General features: G+C 33.3%; 1 protein-coding gene across 2 annotated transcripts in view; it reads right to left on the bottom strand.

The window, feature by feature from the left end:
• The window catches only part of LOC118191544 (xylosyltransferase Oxt-like), a 142,657-nt gene extending 119,616 nt beyond the window's left edge, over positions 1-23,041 (bottom strand). For both annotated transcript variants that reach the window (XM_035362340.2, XM_035362341.2), the window contains exon 1: positions 22,774-23,041. In XM_035362340.2, the coding sequence (XP_035218231.2) occupies positions 22,774-22,953 (180 nt within the window). In that variant the 5' untranslated portion in view covers positions 22,954-23,041. The remainder of the gene's footprint in view (positions 1-22,773) is intronic.
• Between the last annotated feature and the right edge of the window lie 150 nt (positions 23,042-23,191).

Raw genomic sequence — 23,191 nt, 5'->3', positions numbered from 1 at the left:
TTTGCGTAAATACTTCTCAGATACTCCTTCAAAATTAGAAATGCATGAAAAACTAGGCAAAAATTAATACACATTCTTAATGTAATGAGAAATTGTTTTGATTTATTCTTGATTTAAAAGGCAATTAAAACTCAAATTTCCTTAATATTAAAAAAAGGGGGAAAGAAAAGACATTGCAGACTACAAAAACATTACTACTATAGCCTATACTAAACTATCCAAAATATAACAATTTTTTAAAAATAAATTACTGATTTTCTAGTCTTCTAAACTGTTATTAAAATTCACAAATACTCACTTTGAATAGTACTACTTAACACTTAAATATGACGAAAATTACATTCAAGCACTACAGATCACATTAATGAAATATACTTTCTTCTAAAATTTAAGACAGTTACAATTAAAAAGAAACAATTAATACCTTATTCAAGGTTCAACCGGTTTCCAATGCCCAGCAGGAGTCAAGTGAATAAGACTATACCTTGGGTTGACCAGGATTTATATTGGTTCAACAATTACCCCCCCCTTTGCAGTAAATTAAAAAGTTTATGCTTCTGATGAATTAAATAAAAGTAACAGTTAAGGTTAATGTTTTTATTTCTCATGTTTTCATCTATTCTTATGAAATAATCTGTGGAGAGATCCACTTGATTGTATTATTCCTATCTACTTATTTGAATATTTATTAGCTGAACACTTTTTCAAACTTTTTTCATCAATAAGATTTCTATACTTTATTAGTAGACCGGAGTTAGTCGACTCCATTCTTCCCTCTTTCAAGAACAACTTGAATATTGCATCTTTGGAAAATGTTTCTTCGATATATTTCTTCACATTTATTAGAATGTCTTGATCAAGTGATAAAATAGCTACCTTGGAATAATTTGCACCTCAAAATGAGAAGACAAGCTATCTGTGTTTTGAAGGTTCATTTACTTTAAATTAAAATAAATAACTCAATGTTTTATTTCTTTGAAATATTTTCTGTTTTTCAGTGGCAGTATATGAATAGCCAAGGAATACCAAATTTAATTAAAAAAATACATTTGTGAATAAAAATAAAATATTTTCTTATACATTCCCCTCCCCATTCTTATTACATTTATCTCTTGAAAATTAATAACAGTACAAATGAATCTCCACCATTTAATAAAAATGGCATCACCAGTAAGCTATAGTTAAAACTGTCTGAAGTAAAACATCATATTGAGAGGTTAGACATCAGCTAACAACATAACCTTGAAATATCTGTGATTTTGTTTCAGCATCATACTTTTGTGTGTATGTGTCTGTGTGTAAATGTGGAGTTTTGAGCAGAATAAACATTATTTGTGGGAAATCTTTGATTTACTTCATATGGTTTCAAAAGTTCAGGAATGGTAAATTGGACATTGAAGACAAAGAATGAAGTGGAAGGATGAATGTGTACAAACATGCGAAACTGGAAGCATTATTGGATGAAGAATCATACCAAACACAGGTAGATCTTGCATTTACTTTACGAGTGACTCAATAATAAATTTCACATCATTTAAAATCATTGGGAATGATTCAAAAGCAAGAAAATTGGGTTCCATATGAAATGAAGCGGAGAAACGTTGAGCGCCAATTTTTTACATGTGAAAAAAATCAGCATAAACGAAAGGGCTTTTCGCATTGTATAGACACTAGTGATGAAAATTAACCCACTTTGATAACCCAAAGATGAAATCATGAGGACCATCTGGCCATGATTCAACATCGACAGCCATGCTGAATATTCATCGGAAAAAAATAATGTTGTATACATGGTGGGATCAACTTGCTGTCATATATTACAAGTTGCTTAAACTGAACAAAATCATTATTGGGGCTCTCTACCGAACAGAACTGATGAGATTCAGCGCTGAGTGCTCAAAGAAAAATGCACCCACTACTACTCCAGACATGACAAAATTATTATCCTGCATGATAGCGCTCACTTTCATGTTGTAGCGCTGCTCAAAACCTACTTCCAAACAATCAAATGAGAAGTTTTCACCTCCACTTGTATTCACCAGACGCTGCTCCTTCTGATTATTACTTGTTTTGATTGATAACGCATGGCCTGTCTCAGCAGTTCTTCACAACATATGAAGATACCAAAAATTGAGTTGATTTGTGATAGCCTCAAAAGATGAAACATTCTTCTGAACTGGGTATCCATATACTACCAAAAAAGATGGGGGAAAATGAAATAAATGAATAAAGCATACCTTTTTTCGCAGTAAATGACCAATTTTTGATAAAAAAAATGGTGGAGACTTAATTGTAATCTTGATATAAGAGTAAACTTATGCAAAATATACCACTTTTATAAAGAGGAAATAAGAGGAGAACTTATCAGATTTAAAAGTACATAAGAATAAATATATGACAATATTTTATATTTAATAGATGTTGAATTAGTGTTATTTTTACTTGCACAATATATTTTGCTATTTTTCCATACCTAATATTGTAAGGATCCTAAGTTTTACTAACGTTTATTTTATTTTAAATCTTTACCATCACTTCTTATTTTCTACTTCCGGCCAGAATTAAAAGCTTTAAGTGGAAGGATGAATGTGTACAAACATGCGAAACTGGAAGCATTATTGGATGAAGAATCATACCAAACACAGGTAGATCTTGCATTTACTTTACGAGTGACTCAATAATAAATTTCACATCATTTAAAATCATTGGGAATGATTCAAAAGCAAGAAAATTGGGTTCCATATGAAATGAAGCGGAGAAACGTTGAGCGCCAATTTTTTACATGTGAAAAAAATCAGCATAAACGAAAGGGCTTTTCGCATTGTATAGACACTAGTGATGAAAATTAACCCACTTTGATAACCCAAAGATGAAATCACGAGGACCATCTGGCCATGATTCAACATCGACAGCCATGCTGAATATTCATCGGAAAAAAATAATGTTGTATACATGGTGGGATCAACTTGCTGTCATATATTACAAGTTGCTTAAACTGAACAAAATCATTATTGGGGCTCTCTACCGAACAGAACTGATGAGATTCAGCGCTGAGTGCTCAAAGAAAAATGCACCCACTACTACTCCAGACATGACAAAATTATTATCCTGCATGATAGCGCTCACTTTCATGTTGTAGCGCTGCTCAAAACCTACTTCCAAACAATCAAATGAGAAGTTTTCACCTGATTACTTATTTATGCAAATTTGTCTTGCTAACGCCAAGTACTTAAGTTGTGGCTTTTTGCCAGGCAAGAGAGAGGAAGGAGCTATTAGAAACAGGCCACTTTCCATAGTAGTTTTACTCGGTTGCTGGTTGCCTTCAAGGCCAGAGGTTTAATCCTCTTGATAATTTTAAACGTATCGTAGTGTTAGCAGTTCTCTGTACTACATACGGCTTTTTGTTAATATACGGCCAATCTTGGAGTTAGGCACTTGTTTATTAATATAAAGTTAGTTTAGTTAGATTTTTAGTTGATATTTTTTATATTCTTACGTTCAGACCACAAGTGGTTGGTCTCTGTATTCCGAAGTATTCAAAAATAATCGCTGTGCAAAAGTATCCGCCGCCAAATACGGCTAAGAAGCTCTCTTCTTTTCTAGGACTTTGTTCATATTATAGGTCCTTTATAAAAGATTTTGCAGCTATTGCTGAACCATTGTTAAAATTAAAAAGGAAAAAGGCAAGATTCTCGTGGACGGCCGAAGCCAATAGTGCTTTCGAAAAATTAAAACAAGCATTAACGCAATCCCCAGTTTTGAAATTTCCTGAAAACGATGAGAATTTAGAAATTTCAGCGGATGCTTCGGATTATGCGGTAGGAGCGGTACTTTCGCAAAATCAGCAGCCCGTGGCATTTTTTAGTAGAACTTTAAATCAAACACAAAGAAATTATTCCGCGACTGAGAGAGAGGCACTTGCAGTTCTGTTGGCAGTGCAAAAGTTCCGAGTCTATTTTGGAAGGGCGCCAATAACAGCGTATTCTGATCATGCGGCGGTAACTAGATTGTACTCAGGGAAAAACTTATCCCCAAGGTTAATAAGATGGGCACTCAAGTTACAAGAGCATGATCTGGTAATCAAGCACACCCCCGGAAAGGAAAATATCGTAGCATATGCCCTATCCAGAAGAAAAATAGATGAAGAAGGTAATACTGTAAAGGTGGCAATGCTCACAGCATGTACGATACATTTCCGAGAAACTGTAATAACCGAACTGGGTAAGGATCCTGAATTTAAAAACATTTATGAGTATTTAAAGGATCCTGAAAATTTTAGCCACCACGATATTGTGGCGATAAGAAATAGGGTGGCCCATTACGAACTAATAGATGGTCTATTATTTTATACGAAAACTACAAATTCCAACAACGAATTTCGACCTGTTATCCCAGCTAGTCTTAGATTAAATATCCTGCAGGAGCTCTATGACAGCCCTTTAGCTTCTCATGCTGGTATTCGAAAGCTATCCAACGCGTACGCGAGGCAGTCTATTTTCCTGAACTGCAAAAGTTAACAAGGGCGTATGTCCAGTCTTTCCCAACATGTCAAGCAGTTAATTATATTAATTTCCGCCCGGCTGGGTTTCTAAATAGCATTAAATCCGAATTTCCAAATGAAATAATTGGCATCGATTTATTGGGCCCTTTCGAAAAAGTCAGTTAAATAAAAGTCGGTATCTCCTTGTTATGGTTGATCATTTTAGTAAGTGGACCGAAATTGTTCCCTTAAAACGAGCCTCCGCGAAATTAGTTACTGATTCTATTTTAAATAAATATATTTTAAAATCCGGGGCGCCCCTAAAAGTTATATCGGATAATGTTCCTCAATTTGTAAGTAATATATTTGAAGACATGTGCCAAAAACTGGGCATACGTCATTTAAAAATGGTCCCGTATCGGCCGCAATCAAATATAGCGGAACGGGTCAATAGAAATATAGTGAAAATTATCCGTAGTTATGTTAAAAATTTTCATAAAAGCTGGGATAACTATGTCAATGAATTAGCTTTCGCCCTTAGGACCGCAAAACATGATACGACGGGCAAAACTCCTGCTGAGTTATTTTTAGGCAGAAAGATTATAACGCCGTTAGATAAATTATTTTATGTTCAACAAAGAGCCCCAGAATTTAAAATAGGCGATATAGAAAAGTTAATTAAAGAAGCAAAAAGAACACTGAAGTAGCACAAAGAAAACAGAAGCTTTATTATGATATGAAACGATGGGAAGTAACTTATAAAGTAGGAGATGAAGTGTTAAAAATTAAGCATTCACTTTCTTCAGCACCAGAAGATAAAACTGCCAAATTTTTTCCATGATTTGAAGGACCATATGTCATAGAAAAAATAACTCAGGCGGTAGTGGTGTTAAAATCCAGGAATGGTGAAACATGCTCCGCAAACATTTACCAGATAAAGCCATTCTATAATCGTAATAAAATGCCAATATTTAAAGATCTTTTGCAGGATCCGGCATGGCAGGCACAAGCTCCAGAGGTGGAACAACGACAGTCACAAGGGCAAGCCATTAGGAGGCAGGAGCAATTGAACAGAAAGTTTCCCTATTGGAAAATTGAAAGTAACAAGAAAAAGAAGCCGTTCCACCGACCAGAAAAGAGAGAGCACGACCACCCCCAGAATGAAGAAGGGAGAAGTACGACGAATGCAAAGAGAGACAGGAGAAATGACGGCAACTATAACCCGGCTCCAAAACGGAAGATCTACCCATCGGATAGGAGTCTACGCAGCAAACGTCGACGAATTGATGAAGGAACACCAGCTGCGGAGGAAAAGAAACAAGGAAAATTTGAACAGCCAGCAACGAGATCCAAGCAGGAACGAGAGAGAGTTGTCCCGGTTCTGCCAAGACCAGCTGCCATCAAACGGCCGAGACCACAGACAGAGGCTAAAAAGAAGGTCTTCAAGGGTGACCGCACTGGAAGAAAAAGAAAGCTCATCGAGGAAGGAACCGAAGGGAGAATTTGCACAAGAAGGAAGATAAACCAAACCGTAGTCTTCGCTACCTTCCAGGACTGGGCAAAAAAAAGGATGTCCGAATATCACAAAGATAAGTAAAACTTTATGTTACTTTGAAACCTTAAGTTAATTTTTCATTCTTACTGCAAGTGGCAGAATTCAAGAAGTTTTACCTCATGAGAGGCCTACCTTTATCGCCAAAAAGGCGAGAAATGAGTTGTTCCCTATTTTGATATTGTTTTTCAATTACTCGCGAGTAAAACTAAAATTAATGTATAATAGGAATGTGTAAATACTTGAATATTGTAAAAGCATTGATAATCTTTGAGAAAGGTACCTTAAGAAAATTGTAAATGTTATTGTATAAAATTTTATTTAAAACATTCTGGCAAGAAAGAAGTTTTAGTCTGAAAGACTTTTGAAATGTAGTATTTCAATGTAGAAGAATTGGCACTTGCTTGGAAAAGAATAGAAGTTAACAATGTACTACTAATGTATGTTTTAAAATGCGTAAAATTAACGGCATGTTGATATGTCCTTATATACAATGTGAACTGTTATTTTAAACGTTAAGAAATACTGTGATATGTTAAAAGTGAAAGTAATGCCAAAAATTTTAACTTATTCGTGTGACTGTAAAAAGAGCAAATTATTGTGAATATGTGTTAAAGGTTGATTGAATGTAGTTAGGCTCTCTGACACTACAATTCAAAGTTAGCCACTTTTCAGAATAGTACCTCAGGGTTTAGAGATGAATATAAGGTGTGTTCTGAGGTCTTGTTATGTTAAATTTTAACACGTTAGTGTTTTGATTGCAGGCGGTAGTGTTGAACACTTGTACATAGACACGTTCGTGTTTAGTGTTTTCCTTTACAACACATGTCGGGGAGCACGGTTAAATAACGTCATGAATGAAAAAAAAAAGTTAAAACAGAAATATAAGTATTCATGTTACTTGCCATTTCTTTGTGTAACATTTCATTAAACTAGTTTTCCTTCCAGATCTCTGGAAGGAACCAGATTTCAACTAAGAACTCCTGTTTAGATGCAGTACAGATGAAAAATCTTGTCCAAGGAGTTGATAATGTAAAAACGACTTTTTTTAATTTCTAGTTTCTAGTGAGAAATGTTTGTAAAAGATTGGCCTCACGTTAGATTCTAGAGCTAAAAGTTTTCAACAAGATCGTTTTAGACCTTAGTTTCAAACTAATTAACACTGGCGGGAAGTATGTAAGGATCCTAAGTTTTACTAATGTTTATTTTATTTTAAATCTTTACTATCACTTCTTATTTTATACTTCAGGCCAGAATTAAAAGCTTTAACTTATTTATGCAAATTTGTCTTGCTAACGCCAAGTACTTAAGTTGTGGCTTTTTGCCAAGCAAGAGAGAGGAAGGAGCTATTAGAAGCAGGCCACTTTCCATAGTAGTTTTACTCGGTTGCTGGTTGCCTTCAAGGCCAGAGGTTTAATCCTCTTGATAATTTTAAACGTATCGTAGTGTTAGCAGTTCTCTGTACTACATATGGCTTTTTGTTAATATACGGCCAATCTTGGAGTTAGGCACTTGTTTATTAATCCAAAGTTAGTTTAGTTAGATTTTTAGTTAATATTTTTTATATTCTTACGTTCAGACCACAAGTGGTTGGTCTCTGTATTCCGAAGTTCCGGAAATCATTGTAAAGAGAGAAAAATAAAGGGTTTTGTATACCCTTCCTGTGTGTATTGTCTACTTCCCAAATTTATTGAACATAGCTTTAGTAAGCTCCCTGTTCCGAGTCAGGACAGTTAATGTTTCCAAAGCAAGTAAGGAGGAACACAGAACCTGATAATATGAAAAATGGAAAATAAATTGATCATGATCAATCAATTGCAACTAACAGGAGATGATTTTAAGACACAAATGCAACTTAGTCCTGACTGAAAATAACAAATGGTCATGACTCTTAATAATCTAGTTGCGATTGACAATTCACTTTCTGTGCCAGCCGTTCTGAGAGTGAAGGAGCAACATCCTATGTCGCCTTCATTTTCTCTATGTCCAATATGACATAAAGTGGGCTCTTTGGTTCACTCACTTATTATCCTCAGTGCGACAATACTTAAGCTGGCATTCCTGTGTTCCTTGTTTAGTATTTACCACAGTGGTAATAATGCTTCTAAAAAAGTGTCAATTTTTCATAATATTACTGCTATGCAAAAATTTAATACCTTCCTTCTATGTTTTAAATTAAAATTTTCTACTTAATTTACTAATGTACAGACTTGGGTATGTCTTTTGTATTATACCACTCTTTAAAATAAGCAGCAAAGGATAAAAGAAATCAAAGACATCATTTTCATGAAGCATGGGAACTTAATTGTTCTTTTATACTGACTAATAAATGTTGTAACTTAATATGCAATACCCCCTCAGTCAACACTAAAAAGAACAATATGAAAAGCCTTTTTTTTAACTTTACATAACAAATATCAAACAGATTATCCATAAAATAATGTCTAGCAAAAAAATTAAATTAGTGAATATTATGCACACTTAACAGGTCAATGAAATGTTTTTAAATAGTCTCCATGCTGAAAATCAGCTGTGCAGTGACTATTTGCATCATTCAAAGTAAAACATATTTTTAAAAAAATCTAAACCATTTTCTGAAAAAGGAAAAGAAATTTTTCTGAAATTTTCAAATTTACTTTTCAATAATTTTAAGAACAACATCGAAATTACTCCTTCAATTTAAATATCTATAATTGTTTTGATATACTTTGATTAAAAAATAAGTTAAAATTATAAGAAAACAGTTATATAATGACATTAATATAGGTTGTTCTTCCCTCCAGTTTCATTCAGTTTTCAGTAGTCTTAAATTGGTCATCCACTGGTAAGACTTGCTTATATAAGAAATCAAGTCATTAGTCAATTAGTAATTATTTAATTTATAAACATAAAAAAATATTATTGCATTATCAGGCAATTTTTAACATGCTGATTTTTGAACTACCAAACAGTAGTATAAATTAATATTCAGTTATATTTTCTGTTACTGTATTCCTTTAGTATTCTTGAAATCTAAACTAAAGAAGAGATGATACTTCCTCTGCATTTTGAAAAGATTAAATAGGAATTAGATTTTTTAGTTTAGCAACATTAGGTTTATCTCTCAATGTGAGCTGTCAAAACAATTCCACATTTTTAAATGTTTGGTTATGTAGCGAACTTAAATAGCTGAGAATTAAGCAGACAGTTTTAACCCAAACCCGTCCAAATTGTTATCTGTCGAAAACTGTTATTCTAAATGTGTATGATAATGTATCAGCCCACAACTCAATAATTACTCTACAGACCTCTTTCTGCATGACAAAGTTCGTGCAGTGAGTCATCCCACAAGTTCTCCAGCTTTATTTCTTCTGGTTATTTTTTTTTTAACCCCGAAACTAAAGCTACCTAGCAAAGGGATTTGTGTGTGCGTGTGATATGGAAATGATAAAAGGAATATGACATCTACTCTCAGAGCTATGTCAAAAACAAACCTCTGCAAGCCTTCTCTTTAATACTAGTCACATTTGCATTACGACAGAAAGTTGTATTAGGTATATGCTCTATAACATTTCTATTTCTTTAAATATACTCAGCTTATTTAATTCTCATATTGTGAATATTTACTAAAACTCTGATTACTTGTCAAAATTTTCAATGGAATGATCTTTGAAATTAAGAATTAGAAAGTAAGTCAAAGTGAATATCGAAACACAGTATTTGAAACTGATACAGTAGAAGTCCAGAAATCTGCAGAGGTTGTGTGGATTTTAGGACAGAAAAGATAAATCATAATATTCAGACTAAAAGTGCAAAATAAATAAGATTTAATTATTAGGTACATTTAATTAAATGGTTGATCTTTACAATATGGTAACTGGTAGTTTGGCGACATTTTGGAGGCAATAAAGGTTACTACCTGGGACTTTGGTAATAATGTGAACAGTACTCAGTTCCGATTACGCATTATTTTGCGTGAGGGAAATGAGAGATCATGGGATATGTCATGTGATATTAATGGACGAATTACGGTTCTTTAATCGGAAAAGGGGGGAAATCTGGAAAAAAATGTGGAAATTTTGTATTTAGCTTTATTCTGTGTTGTGTGAAACAGTGTTGTATAACTTTTGGATCCCATGGCCCTAACTAAAGTGAATTTGAAATGGGTATTTAGGCATTGTGATAAAGAGAAGTTTGCTTTTTATTTAGCGGAGGAAGTATGGAGGAAAAATTCGCAGAAAAAATCTTTCAATAATTTTATTGAATGAATTAGAAAAGTGTATCCGCCACGTAATCAAGATTCCGAAGAAGATTAGGTAAGTTAGTATTTTTAATTATTTGAGGATATTATTTTTATGCATTGTTCTAAATGTAAGGTGGAAAGGAATTTGGTATTATTGGGAAAATTGTTATTAGCAATGATTTAGTTTAAAGTAATTAGGATTGTAAGGTAATTTTTATTAATTTAATGTATGTGCTCATTTATATTTTAATTTGTGTTTTTGAATTTAATTATATTTTATTGATATGATAGTTATTTTGTGAATTTTATGTTTGTAGGAATTTGGTATACGTTTAAGTTGAAATAAACGTGCATGGAAATAATTTAAATATTTGATACTAAGTATTTGTAATGCTTGCGGTATGAATTCGTTGGTGACGTGTATAATGTAATAGATGATTTAGAGGTAAAAGTTTTTCGATATTTTATTTATTTTATATGTGGAAATGTTCATATTTGTAAAGGGTAAATACTTTTTCGCGATCAGGTAATTTCATATATGTTCTTTTTACCGGGTTTAAAGATTGAGAAAATTGTCATGTATTTTCGTGAAATTTTTCTAATTTACGAGAAAAAAGCAGTGTACATGGATATAGTGAAGAGTGTGCGCAATGCCACTTTTGTGCAATTCTGGGATGTTTTTTTAAGTAAAAATAAGTCGGCGTGTACATGGTTTATGTGTATGTGTTATTTTGAAAAACGCGTAAGGAGTATGGTATTGTGCACTTTTTCCCAATTTTGCAGTGAATATTTGTCATGATTAAGCAGTTTTGTTTGATAAAATTTCTAGCATAAGTGTAATTCGGCTAGTAGATTGTTGGAAGAAGTGTTCAGTAGATAAGAAGAAAAGAAACATGTCTTTACTTCATGAAGACAAAATGGCGGCGGGGAAAAAAAATGGAGTGTTGCTGTAGGAGAGTTGGTTGCCAAATTTTCGCCAAAAAATCACCAAGTTACCATAATGTAAAGATCAACCAATTAAATTATTATATACATTATTACATTAATTTATTATATGCATTAAATTATTATTACATATATAAATTGATTATGTTATATTATTCATTGTATTATAGTATTATACGTACAAGACAGCATCAAAGTTTGCAGATTTCACCTCATGCAGAGATTTACGGTTTCAGATTCCGGTGTTAGAATCACTGTTGCTGTAAAATTTCAAGAGCTTTTCTTTATTTTTCCGTATATCATACACGGTCTGTGTCGCAATTCCATACGATTCTGCTATAAACCAAGGAGTAGCACCTGCCTCCATCTTTTGCAGAATTTCCACTTTTTGCATTACCGTCAATGCAACGTGTTTACTTTTTCAACGTTGCAAGGAGTAAAATCCTGAGCATGTAACTTACCTGTCATTGTATTAAAAAGCACCGAAATTTAAAATATTCTTAATTTATCCACAAAATATCTGGATAAAAAAAACAGCAGCACTAAACAATCTCATGAAATAACAAAGCTCAGAAAAAACAACATGAATTGTTAACTTGAAAGAAGAGTTGAGTGAATCATCTGCTTTTTTACCTCGATGCAGATTGGAGGGAAAAAACTTTTGTCATGATGTCAATAATTTGGTATTTCTGTTATGATTCATTATCATTTGGTAATTATGATGTTACAGGGTTCATAGCCACATTTTAGTTAAAAAAATAAGCACCTATAAGCACTTTTCAAGCACATTTTAAGGAAAAAAATAAGCACCTGTGTAATTACATTAGACACAACTGCATAACCTTAAAAATTAGACTTATAATTTAAAATATGAGAAATGCAGTATTTATTAAGAGAGAATAAGCATTACCTCAACCATGGAAAATAATTACTTTTTTTTTTAATTTTAAATAACAGTTCAATTTACAGAACTAGTTTACAATGAGAGAAAAAAAAACTATGCAGAACTAAACTATATTACAAGATTCAATGATGAAATTTCAGTTCAAAATAGAGAAAATAAATAATAATAAGGCATATTTATTGTATTTGCTTGGAACCTAATAATAAATACAATTTATTTTTCCACTCATATTGATATTTAAATAATTTAATTCTAAATTCTGAACATTTTCTAAATTTTCATTGTATATCAGTTTTCCCTTAACAGATATTGCAAGCAAAGTAATTTAAGTAAAAAAGAGGAATTTGCTTTATGCAGTCATCCTTTAACAGTAAAAGCTTAACTAACCCGCACACTTGGATATTGCCGAATATTTGGACAGTCGAGCGTAACTTGAAAAAGAGGAGCAGAGGGGGGGGGTAGACTGTAGCCGATCTTTAGATTTTTCCCCTAAATAAGTGCTTTTGACATTTCGATATGTGCATCATATAAAAATAAACCAATGGAACTGAAAAATATTCTGTTTAGCAAGCACAGTAAAACTCTTTTAAGTGTTCATAAACAAATCTCAGACAGAACATCAAAATTAATTATCTCTGCAAAATATCGCAAACATTATTGCGCAATACGTGCGCCATAATTCTTCCCTATGTGGTATTACGCAATCGGAATCAACAGCTGCCGGTATTGAGAGAATAAAGAAGTAAATAACTAGGGTGTGTTTCATTCTAATTTTCAACACACGGCGTTAAATTTACGGATTAGAATCATTCTTTGCTTGGATTGGTAGACCGCAGAACTTTTAGTCCTATTCAATCCAGATTGGAAAGTGACAAAAAAAAAAAAAAAAAAAAAAAAAAAGGTCCATTGCTTGTTTTGCAGCGAACTGTAACAGTTTCTCGAGATTTTGCGGAGAAAGGAAGGAACCTCCCAATCTTCGTACTGTATAATGTATTGGCCAAAAAAATGAAATTATTTTGACTATTCGATTACTTTCCCTTTATTTAAGCCATTCCGAATATTATTCCTTAGAAAGCTAATCTGTGTTAAAACACAACCATTTTCGGAAGTTTACTATACTTCAGCAGTTACTGCAATTATGTTATTATAAACATTCATACATATGCTCATAATATAAGCATAACGATCATAATAAACACGAATATGAAGTGACCAAGCGGAACGAGAATGCAAATTATTGAGATCTTGATAGAAATTCAAACGTGTGTAGTATTTGGGTGGGAGGAAAAGAAAGCCGAATGTACCGGAATTTTCTATTGCTTTCGCAATTCTTTGACCAATAGAACGACGGGCACCTGCCTGTACTCTTCGTGCATACCAAAGGTTATGTTAATGCAGAGAAAGGGGAAAAAACTATTTCCGGGAGTATGATTCACAATCTGACATTCCATATTAGGAAGAAAAGTTGTTTATTTAGTTTCGGCTTTGATACGGGGGAAAAATAGCGCGTTCATTAAAAAAAAGCACTAAAAGCAAAAAATAAGCACTAAAAACAAAAAATAAGGGCTTTAAAGAAAAAGTAAGCACCTATAAGGGCCTTTATATTTTATTTTCAAATATAAGGACTTATAAGCACTTATAAGGACCGCTACGAACCCTGTGTTATTATACATCATTATTCATGATTCATTTCAAAATATTTAGTCATAATGACATCATAATTTAAAGTATTTTTTCTTCGATATTGCATACTCCTTGTTGCCATTTCCGGAACCTATAAACTGAATGTTTATATTTTGAGAGGCAATGCAGATTTCAGGTAAATTTTTGGTACTTGACTGTACCAATTCAAAGTTAAATTTTCAATATTTGTTTTTTAATGGATGTGTCCCTTTACGTTTGGCTTATTGAAATACGACTATATTTGGCCTGACTCTTCCTTTTTTACTATAAAAGTGAAAGTTCTATGTATAATACACTTATTTCATTTCAAATTAAGTATTTAACAAAATAAACTAAGATTTTTAAGAGTTCGCAGTTTTGGTCATATCCCAAAGTAAAAAATATATGCAACATAAATTTTTGTGTTTACCCTTTTATAAAGAATGTTTCAGATAGCTAAGCTTTCCTCATAATATTACAGATAACTGAAAAAATATATTACGGAAATTACAGATCTTAAAAATTGTAACTATTATATGAGATTATTTGCACCCAGTTTTAAGATTAGATCAGTAGGTGGGATAGAGTAAATGCTGAACTCTGACCAGCGAAGTCCGAGAGATGCTTCTAACATTGATTTGGAAGATGCCTCTATCATTCAGAAAACAGGGTTTAACTCAACGTTTGTCAACAGCAGTTTACTTTAAATTTAATTCGCAACTTAAGTCTCTTGAAAATTACAAGTGTTCTCTCCGAAAGATACAATTGAAATTTTATGGCCACAGTACAAATGAAAATTTATGGAAACATAAATCTGTCGGAAAAAAACTGAATACTCTAATGTCAACACTGATGGGGGGAGAAGAGAATAACAGTTTGCAGGAAATCTGCTTCGAATAAGTTGATGTTCAAGGTGAAATATTTGGACATTCAAACTATATTTTGTTTAATGTTTTTCACTCTGTACAGTGCTTCAAGTATATTTCAGTAAATTAGCCTATATTATGAAAAGATACAAGAAATATCCTTGCAGATGAATGCAAAAAAAAAAAAAAAAAAAAAAAAAAAGACTATTTTTTCACTGAATACCTGTATAAATTTAAATTATGTCATAGAATGTTATATCAGAAATGGAGAATCCAAAAGATCTCAGATGAATTACTTAAATTTTCAAGAACTTATTGGGGGACCACCAGCGGCCGAGTTTTAAAATCGTTGAATACTGGTAGTCGTTGCAGATTTAAATCCCAGTGAACGGGCTGGCTGCATGGGCCTTTTCCCCCATGTGTAATGTGTGTATGAGCCAGTTTCCCTTAAAAAGTCCTTTACAAAGGCATGCCTCTCCTTAGGCATATAGCCCTCGAGTACCTTGCCATAATTAAATAAACCAAGAACTTATCAAGAGAAATATATCAGTAAAAAACATTATCATTGTTAATGAAATCAGTATTCCCCTACCCCCCCCCTCCTTCAATCTCCTGTTTTTAAAATACCTAGCCACTGAAGATGTCAAAATTGCTTTACTATTATGCTGAGAAAATATAGAAACAGAAAATAATACTTATAAGAAAGTTGCAAAAAGCAAGATATTTCAAAAGTCTTTTTAATATACAGGGAATAAAAACAAGGGGATAATTGTAGATATATTTGCAGATTGTCTCAAAAAAGTATTAAAAAGAAATTTTTTATATATAAAGTTTAGTTTTTTTTATTTTATACTGTTTGATTCCTGCAGTTTAAAAAAATAAAATATTTAAACTTATTCTGAAATATGGATAATATTCAGACTTGAGGTAAGATAATAAAATAAAAAGAACTGTAAAGCAATAATAAAATAAAAACATGTGAAGCAATGGAAAATTGTTAAAGCAATTAGTGCCTCTCCACTCAAATTAAAATGTTGATTACACATCTTTCTTTTTATGTGTCCTTTCTGAATTTTTGTAACAATTAAAAATTGGTTTCAATATGCAAAACAATGTTCCCACTAGATTCTGAGTGCTTTATCTCCTAACTTGTCACTCTTTTGACAATGTACTTATAAGGTTTTGCATGAGCTTAAGTTAAATTGTCCCAAACCTCTGATAGACATAAAGCAAATTATCACTACATCTGAAAGTAACTACAAAGTCAGATAAAGGTTTAATAAACCTCTTATTTAAAAGAAAAAAAAAAAGAACATAAAGACACATTCTTATGCTAACAAAAAAAAAAAAAAAAAAAATACATATTGCGGTGATGTAGTTAAACAGAAACAGTTAAATTCAGACTAAAATGTAGACTAGCAGTCAATTTAATTTTAAGCTAAGCTAGCTCATTATTCTTTCATCATAACAAATAAAAAGGCAACGACAACGCAAAGATAAATAATTCCAAATTAACAGAGCTGGTAGGAACTAATGCAGCATGCACGCCAAAGCCAGAAACTGAATTGATTGGATTGTTTTACAATCCAAAAATCTCAGTTTAGAAACTATCTAACTGATCTTGTATTCTGGTGAGGAAAAGTGAGTGAGTGAGTGATTATGTCGCAAAAACCAAAGATGATTATAACGCTCCAAACACAAGATGAGATGATTACAATTGATGACATTAAAATTCAATAAATAAAAACAAGTATATAAATGTACCAAATCCAAATAATTTAAATATTTGATACTAAGTATTTGTAATGCTTGCGGTATGAATTCGTTGGTGACGTGTATAATGTAATAGATGATTTAGAGGTAAAAGTTTTTGGATATTTTATTTATTTTATATGTGGAAATGTTCATATTTGGAAAGGGTAAATACTTTTTCGCGATCAGGTTATTTCATATATGTTCTTTTTACCGGGTTTAAAGATTGAGAAAATTGTCATGTATTTTCGTGAAATTTTTCTAATTTATGAGAAAAAAGCAGTGTACATGGATATAGTGAAGAGTGTGCGTAATGCCATTTTTGTGCAATTCTGGGATGTTTTTTTAAGTAAAAATAAGTCGACGTGTACATGGTTTAGTGATATTTTAATTAAATGATAGTTATTTTGTGAATTTTATGTTTGTAGGAATTTGATACACGTTTAAGTTGAAGTAAACGTGCATGGAAATAATTTAAATATTTGATACTAAGTATTTGTAATGCTTGCGGTATGAATTCGTTGGTGACGTATATAATGTAATAGATGATTTAGAGGTAAAAGTTTTTCGATATTTTATTTATTTTATATGCGGAAATGTTCATATTTGGAAAGGGTAAATACTTTTTCGCGATCAGGTAATTTCATATGTGTTCTTTTTACCGGGTTTAAAGATTGAGAAAATTGTCATGTATTTTCGTGAAATTTTTCTAATTTATGAGAAAAAAGCAGTGTACATGGATATAGTGAAGAGTGTGCGCAATGCCATTTTTGTGCAATTCTGGGATTTTTTTTAAATAAAAATAAGTCGGCGTGTACATGGTTTATGTGTATGTGTTATTTTGAATAACGCGTAAGGAGTATGGTATTGTGCACTTTTTCCCAATTTTGCAGTGAATATTTGTCATGATTAAGCAGTTTTGTTAGATAAAATTTCTAGCATAAGTGTAATTCGGCTAGTAGATTGTTGGAAGAAGTGTTCAGTAGATAAAAAGAAAAGAAACATGTCTAGAGGGTTGCTGTAGGAGAGTTGGTCGCCAAATTTTCGCCAAAAAAACACCAAGTTACCATAATGTAAAGATCAACCGATTTTTTTTAATTGAGGCTGTGTGCTTTGAACTTGTCTCCTGGCTTCTGCATATGAAATGTTCCTAGAAACTTTTATGTTCTGAACTTCCTTTTCAGATTTTCATTTTGGACAAGAGCGAGAAAATGCTGGGTGATCACCCTTGCAGTTAACACACAATGGCGCAGCGGTGCAATTATCACTATCGTGGCCAACCAACGAGCATCTGGCGCACGTAAGGGTGCCACGACAGGATGTCTTAGAGTGACCAAACCACTGGCATTGGAAGCATCGCATTGGGTTGGGAATATATGGTCTTACGGGACAGTTAAGATACCCAGCCTTTATATTCTTCGGCAGATCAGGCGATTTGAAGGTCAGGATCACGTGTTTCGTGTCAATCAACTGACCTTCCTTTCGCATCTTGATCCGCCTAGCACCACAGACATTTTGGTCAGCTAACTCGGAGACGAACTCTTCTTTTGAAATACACAAAAGGTCGATCTCCGAGATCACGCCTCTACAGGTATTAAGTGTTTTGTGTGCTGACACTGTTATAGCTACTTGTCCAAGTTTGGTTTGACGTAAAAGTGAAGCAGACTGGGTGGCCGAAAGGGTATCAATGAGCAAGTCTCCAGAACGGAGACGCATAATGTTCCTTGGCTCACCTACGCAGGAATGAATGTATTTGCTGACCAGGAAAGGAGACATCTTTTGCAATTCTCCAGAGGCACTGGAAACAACAACAAAGCGCGGACAATCAGCAGATTCTTTGGCATTTGTATCAGTACGAATCTTCTTTGTAATGGATTTGTCACTAACTTCAATATCTTTGGTATTTTCATCAGCACGGATCTTCTTGTTAATAGATTTGTCGACAATTTCTATATCTTTGTTGGTATCATTTGATTCGGGTTTTTTTTAAATAAAAAGGGAAGCCATGATGGAAAAATATAAGATTCGGGTCCGACGGCCCCGCCCACCACGGAGCCCAACAAGGGAACACAGATTCCTGTGTTACTGTGTTAAGGCTAGCCGGACCTATACGCAAACTGAAGCCCCACAGTCGGCTTTCCCAAAAGCAGGTACTCCCGAGAGCTTGACCCCAAGCCACTGACACAAGGACTAGTGACCAGCCGATTGACACCCGTGAGGACGACTAAGGTGCCTCCCGTTTAGCTGAAGCAGAGGCCAAAGTAGTGTGTTGGGGACAGTACCTTGCCCCTCAACTACCAGGACCCTCCTTTCCAGCGACACGGGTCTCCACGCACGGCAAACACATGGGCAGTTTTCTCGCCACTCGAAAACTAGAGACAAGGGATGCTCCAGTCTCTCGTGACGAGCCCCAAACTCCATAGAGAGAAACCACGAGGGAGAAGGGAAGGGAAAAAGTGCCAGCCAAGAGGAGAGGAGACGGAAAAGAGGATAGATCACTGGGGCTCCAGGATCGTGACACCCGTCTCATCAAGAAGATGATCCCCTGAAGGGCTAGGGTACCTCGGGATTGCCACACCCGTACTCATAAAAGTGAGCCCCCTGAGGGGCTGGAAGAAAAAGGGGCATTATAGTAAAGAGTGAAATTATAAACAACTGGTTAATTTATATAATAATAACTATACATATCTTTGAAGAATAATTTTCTTTCTCTTTATGAATTCAGTTTCCTCTTCATTTAGAATTTAAATTATAAGGTATTTCTCCCGCCTTCTTAGCGTGCCTTTGTGGTACAGTGGTCTGCATGCTGGGCGCGTATTCCAGAGGTCCATGATTCGATTCCTGGTGAAGGCGTTGCTCATCTTTCCTGCTTTGAAAAAATCCTAATGTCTCTATAGTGGCACCCGAACTAAAAAAGGGTAGTGGATGATTCTCCACACCCAGGATTTGGCAATTGGATCGCCTAAAAAAAAAACACCAGTCGCCCTTAAAAGGGGAATATATAAGGTATTTCTCCCATCTTCTTAGCATGCTTTCATGGTGTAGTGGTCTGCATGCTGGGCGCATATGCCAGAGGCCCCTGGTTCAATTCCCAGAGAAGGTGCCGCTCAATTTTTCATGCTTCCAAAAATGTCTCGACAAATTAAAGATTTCTGCTATCCTAAAAACTAAATGAACAGAAAAAGCTGCTAATTTTATTTCTTTAGTAATATAAGCATTCAGAATAAATATGAAATGATACATGGTAAGGCCCAGTTATGGAGCCAATATGGCTGAATTTTTAGAATTTAGTTACCCACCAAGAAAAAAATTCTAGAAATAGCAAAACTTTTAGAATTTAAGATAGGCACAGAGTGCAAAATATAAGAAGGCACTAGGTAGCAGAGCTTAGTATCCACAGACATTGCAACAGGTGGGAAAATGCCTAGCGCCAGCCCTGTTGAGATATATAAGATGAGAGATATAAGATGAATCTTTTAAATTGTCAGTTTTCAATTTCTAAATAAATAGAAAAATTCCTTTCTGTAAATGTCTGTCTATGTGATAAGACCACAAGAATTTTTAATAATTTTCACGCATTTGTCTAGTGAAAAGTAGAGCAAATAGAAGAAAGAAGAACATGTTAAAAAAAAAAAAAAAAACTTATAGTGTCAGAAGTAAAACATTTAAATATTATGTTTTGCTTTTCAAAAAACTTTCCAACAAGCAACAAATTCACAACAAACTTTCTGTAAAATACACCTATCACATGTTAATACCATGAACACATTTTTCATTTGATAACATTTTTCTTGAATATTCTAGAATCTTGAGTCAATAAATCTTGCCTTCAAATCCTTCTAAACTTTCTAAGCTGCAATGCCCTAAATCCTAAAGAAAAATTACTACTACCAATCCTGTAACAGCCAAATGCCAGAAATATTTTGAGGGGGAAAGAGGAAAAAGGTGTTGTAAAATGATGATGCACACTTGGAGATAGCTGCATGGAAAAAACTCTAACCATGAAAATAATTATATAGCTACTTTGCTTTTGCTAAGAAATATTTCGTAAATTGTGCTTTATTACCTTGTTTATTTTTCAGATTCACAATATTGCATAATAAGTGGCCAAGATGGAAAGAAATATCACTTTATAATATTGCAGCAAAAAATAAAAATGCTTCATTTTAATGTTATTTCTTAAATATAATTTGGTACTTTTCCATTTTGCCGGCGCAGGTGATAAAGTCGCCAATAATGGTACAACTGATGCCAAAGGGAATATCCTCCCTGGTAACCTTTTACACCTCATTTTAAAAACAAGTTGCAGCCATTTCTTATCATATTGGTTGTTTCTTTCAATACCGGCATACAATTACATAGAATTTTTACCAGATAGTTCAATTTTATGCCCAAAGGCCATTCGCGGTAATCAAGTTGGTTAGGATGCAATCACACCGCTCACTCAAAGTCGAAAATATAGAAAAGGCAAAGTCAAGGGTTAAATTCATCAAATCTAATGAGAATGCACTAGCGAAGTAAAACACTGTGGTTTTACATAATTTCTGAGTAAGCTATTCATACTAATTTAAATAATTCTTGCATTTAAACTTGTATTCCAAATTAAGATTTAACTTCAAAATAATGTAGCACTAATCTTTGGAATATGGTAACAGGTAGTTTGGCGATATTTTGGTAAGGCGATAAAGGTTACTAGCTAGGACTTTAGCAGTGTACATGGATAAAATCAAGAGTGTGCGCAATGCCATTTTTGTGCAATTCTGGGATGTTTTTTTAAGTGAAAATAGGTCGATGTGTACATGGATACCGTGTATGTGCAATTCTTAAAAAGGCGGCAAGCAGTTTATGATTCTGCACTTTCTCCCAATTTCGCACCTACTCTTCGTCATGATTAAGCATTTTTGTTACATAAAAGTTCTAGCACAAGCGTAATTCGGCTAGCAGATTGTTGGAAAAAAATGTTGAGTAAAAAAAAACACGACTTTACTTTGTGAAAACAAAATGGCGTCCAAACAAAAACTAGCAGGTTGCTGTAGCAGGTTTGTTCGCCAAATTTTCACCAAAAAATCGCCAAGTTATCATAATCCAAAGATTAACCTAATGTAGATAATTACCGAGAGAATTAGATTTTTGTAGTGTAGTTTACGCGAGATGAGATCACTTGGGATCACGTGAATCACAATGTTGTACCATGAAGGCATAGTAAATTCTTAAATTAATGACTTTTTACAAATTTATTGTCTTAACTTATTGGCTTTTAATAAAATTTAAACAATATTAAAATGTTTATGCCCTCAAAATAAAAAATTCTTAAAACCAACATTTGTTAACATTTTATATGCGTATGCTATGTGTTGTCGGCAATAAAGTCTGCTTGGCGAAATTTGCGGCGGCGAAATGGAAAAGTACCTATAATTTCAATATGTTATCATTGTTTTAATGATATTCAATGTTAAAATGTTTAAAAAAAACGTCGAAAATTCCCATATCGCCGAAAAACAATTTTTATACAAACTGATCTTAAATTCGCCAAAACGTTGATATGTCAGCAAACTTGGGGCAGTTTAATAAAAGGATTCACATCACCAAATGAGAAAAGTTGTTTAAGAGCTATTCATTAGAAAAAAAAACAAAATAAATTCTAAATGCTTTTGTTTCACTTTTTGACCAGAATGTCGAGTATCTTAACATTTGTATTAGAAAAAGAAACAATTTATAACCCATTCGCCCATTTAAAAAGATAACCATATTTATCAGTGAATCGCCAAAAATATTCTTCCAAAATGCTAATTCACACTCAAAACAGCAATCGAAAAAACAGGCAGAAATTTCAGATGATTAAAATTAAGGACCTTCTGGCAATTTTGGGCGAATTTAAGGGCCAAAATTCGATTCCAAAAAACCTAAGCACTTTTAAGGACCGTACGAACCCTCCACAACATAGGTTCGAGTTCACCTCGCCAGCAGAAATTACGAAATATTGAAAAGTAGTTTCATTTTACTTCGGCTGAAACTAAACACTGAATACTTGCTGCATTTAAGTAACTGAAATATGTAATTAAGTAAAGTACGTAATACACACGTAGACACTGCAATTATTTATATAAAACAGTATCACGTGTCTTATAATAAAATTAAAAACAAATTTTAACTACCACTTACCATATTCCAAAGATCAGCCAAATTTTATAGCTCATGTAACTGTTTAACTAGAAAATAAATCTTGGTAATGACATGCAGAAAACACCAAATCTCTGTATAATACAGCAGAAGTGTAGTTAATATTAGGTAAAATGCATAATTAATATCATGTACCAGACATTTAATATTCCGACTATTAATTTTTAAAAAAATGGATACAGGGTATAAAAAGTTGAAAAGCAAAAATACCTGAACATTCCCTTTTTTTCTGTCTGAAGATTTACTTAACATAAAATTCCCATCATCAATTCGAATTTTATAAAAACTTATAGCTAAAATTATCTGAAGTATTAGAATAGCCGCAAAAATTACAAAATAAAGACGGTACGTTCTGCAAAACAATATTGAAAGCACTCTTAATGTAGCCATCGCCCATTATGCAATTTGTAATATTGATAGATATACTCAAGAAAATTTATGTATTTAAATACCAAACACACAGACAGACACACTTTTCAACTGTCGTTATCGGTTACAGTTAAGTACAAAATGCGGTAAAAATAATGCAATAAATATTAAAATGAAAATTTGATTGTTGCATCTAAATTTAGGTAAAATGCTTTTTTCAATTTTTAGAAACAAATTAATTATGCTTTCTAAGTTTATG

The sequence above is a fragment of the Stegodyphus dumicola genome, chromosome 5 (assembly GCF_044657685.1).
Source record: "Stegodyphus dumicola isolate Sdum_Otavi_A_Nest chromosome 5, ASM4465768v1".
In the NCBI taxonomy this organism is placed as follows: domain Eukaryota; kingdom Metazoa; phylum Arthropoda; class Arachnida; order Araneae; family Eresidae; genus Stegodyphus; species Stegodyphus dumicola.
Note: the sequence above shows the minus strand (reverse complement) of the source record. Positions and strands in the feature narration are given on the sequence as shown.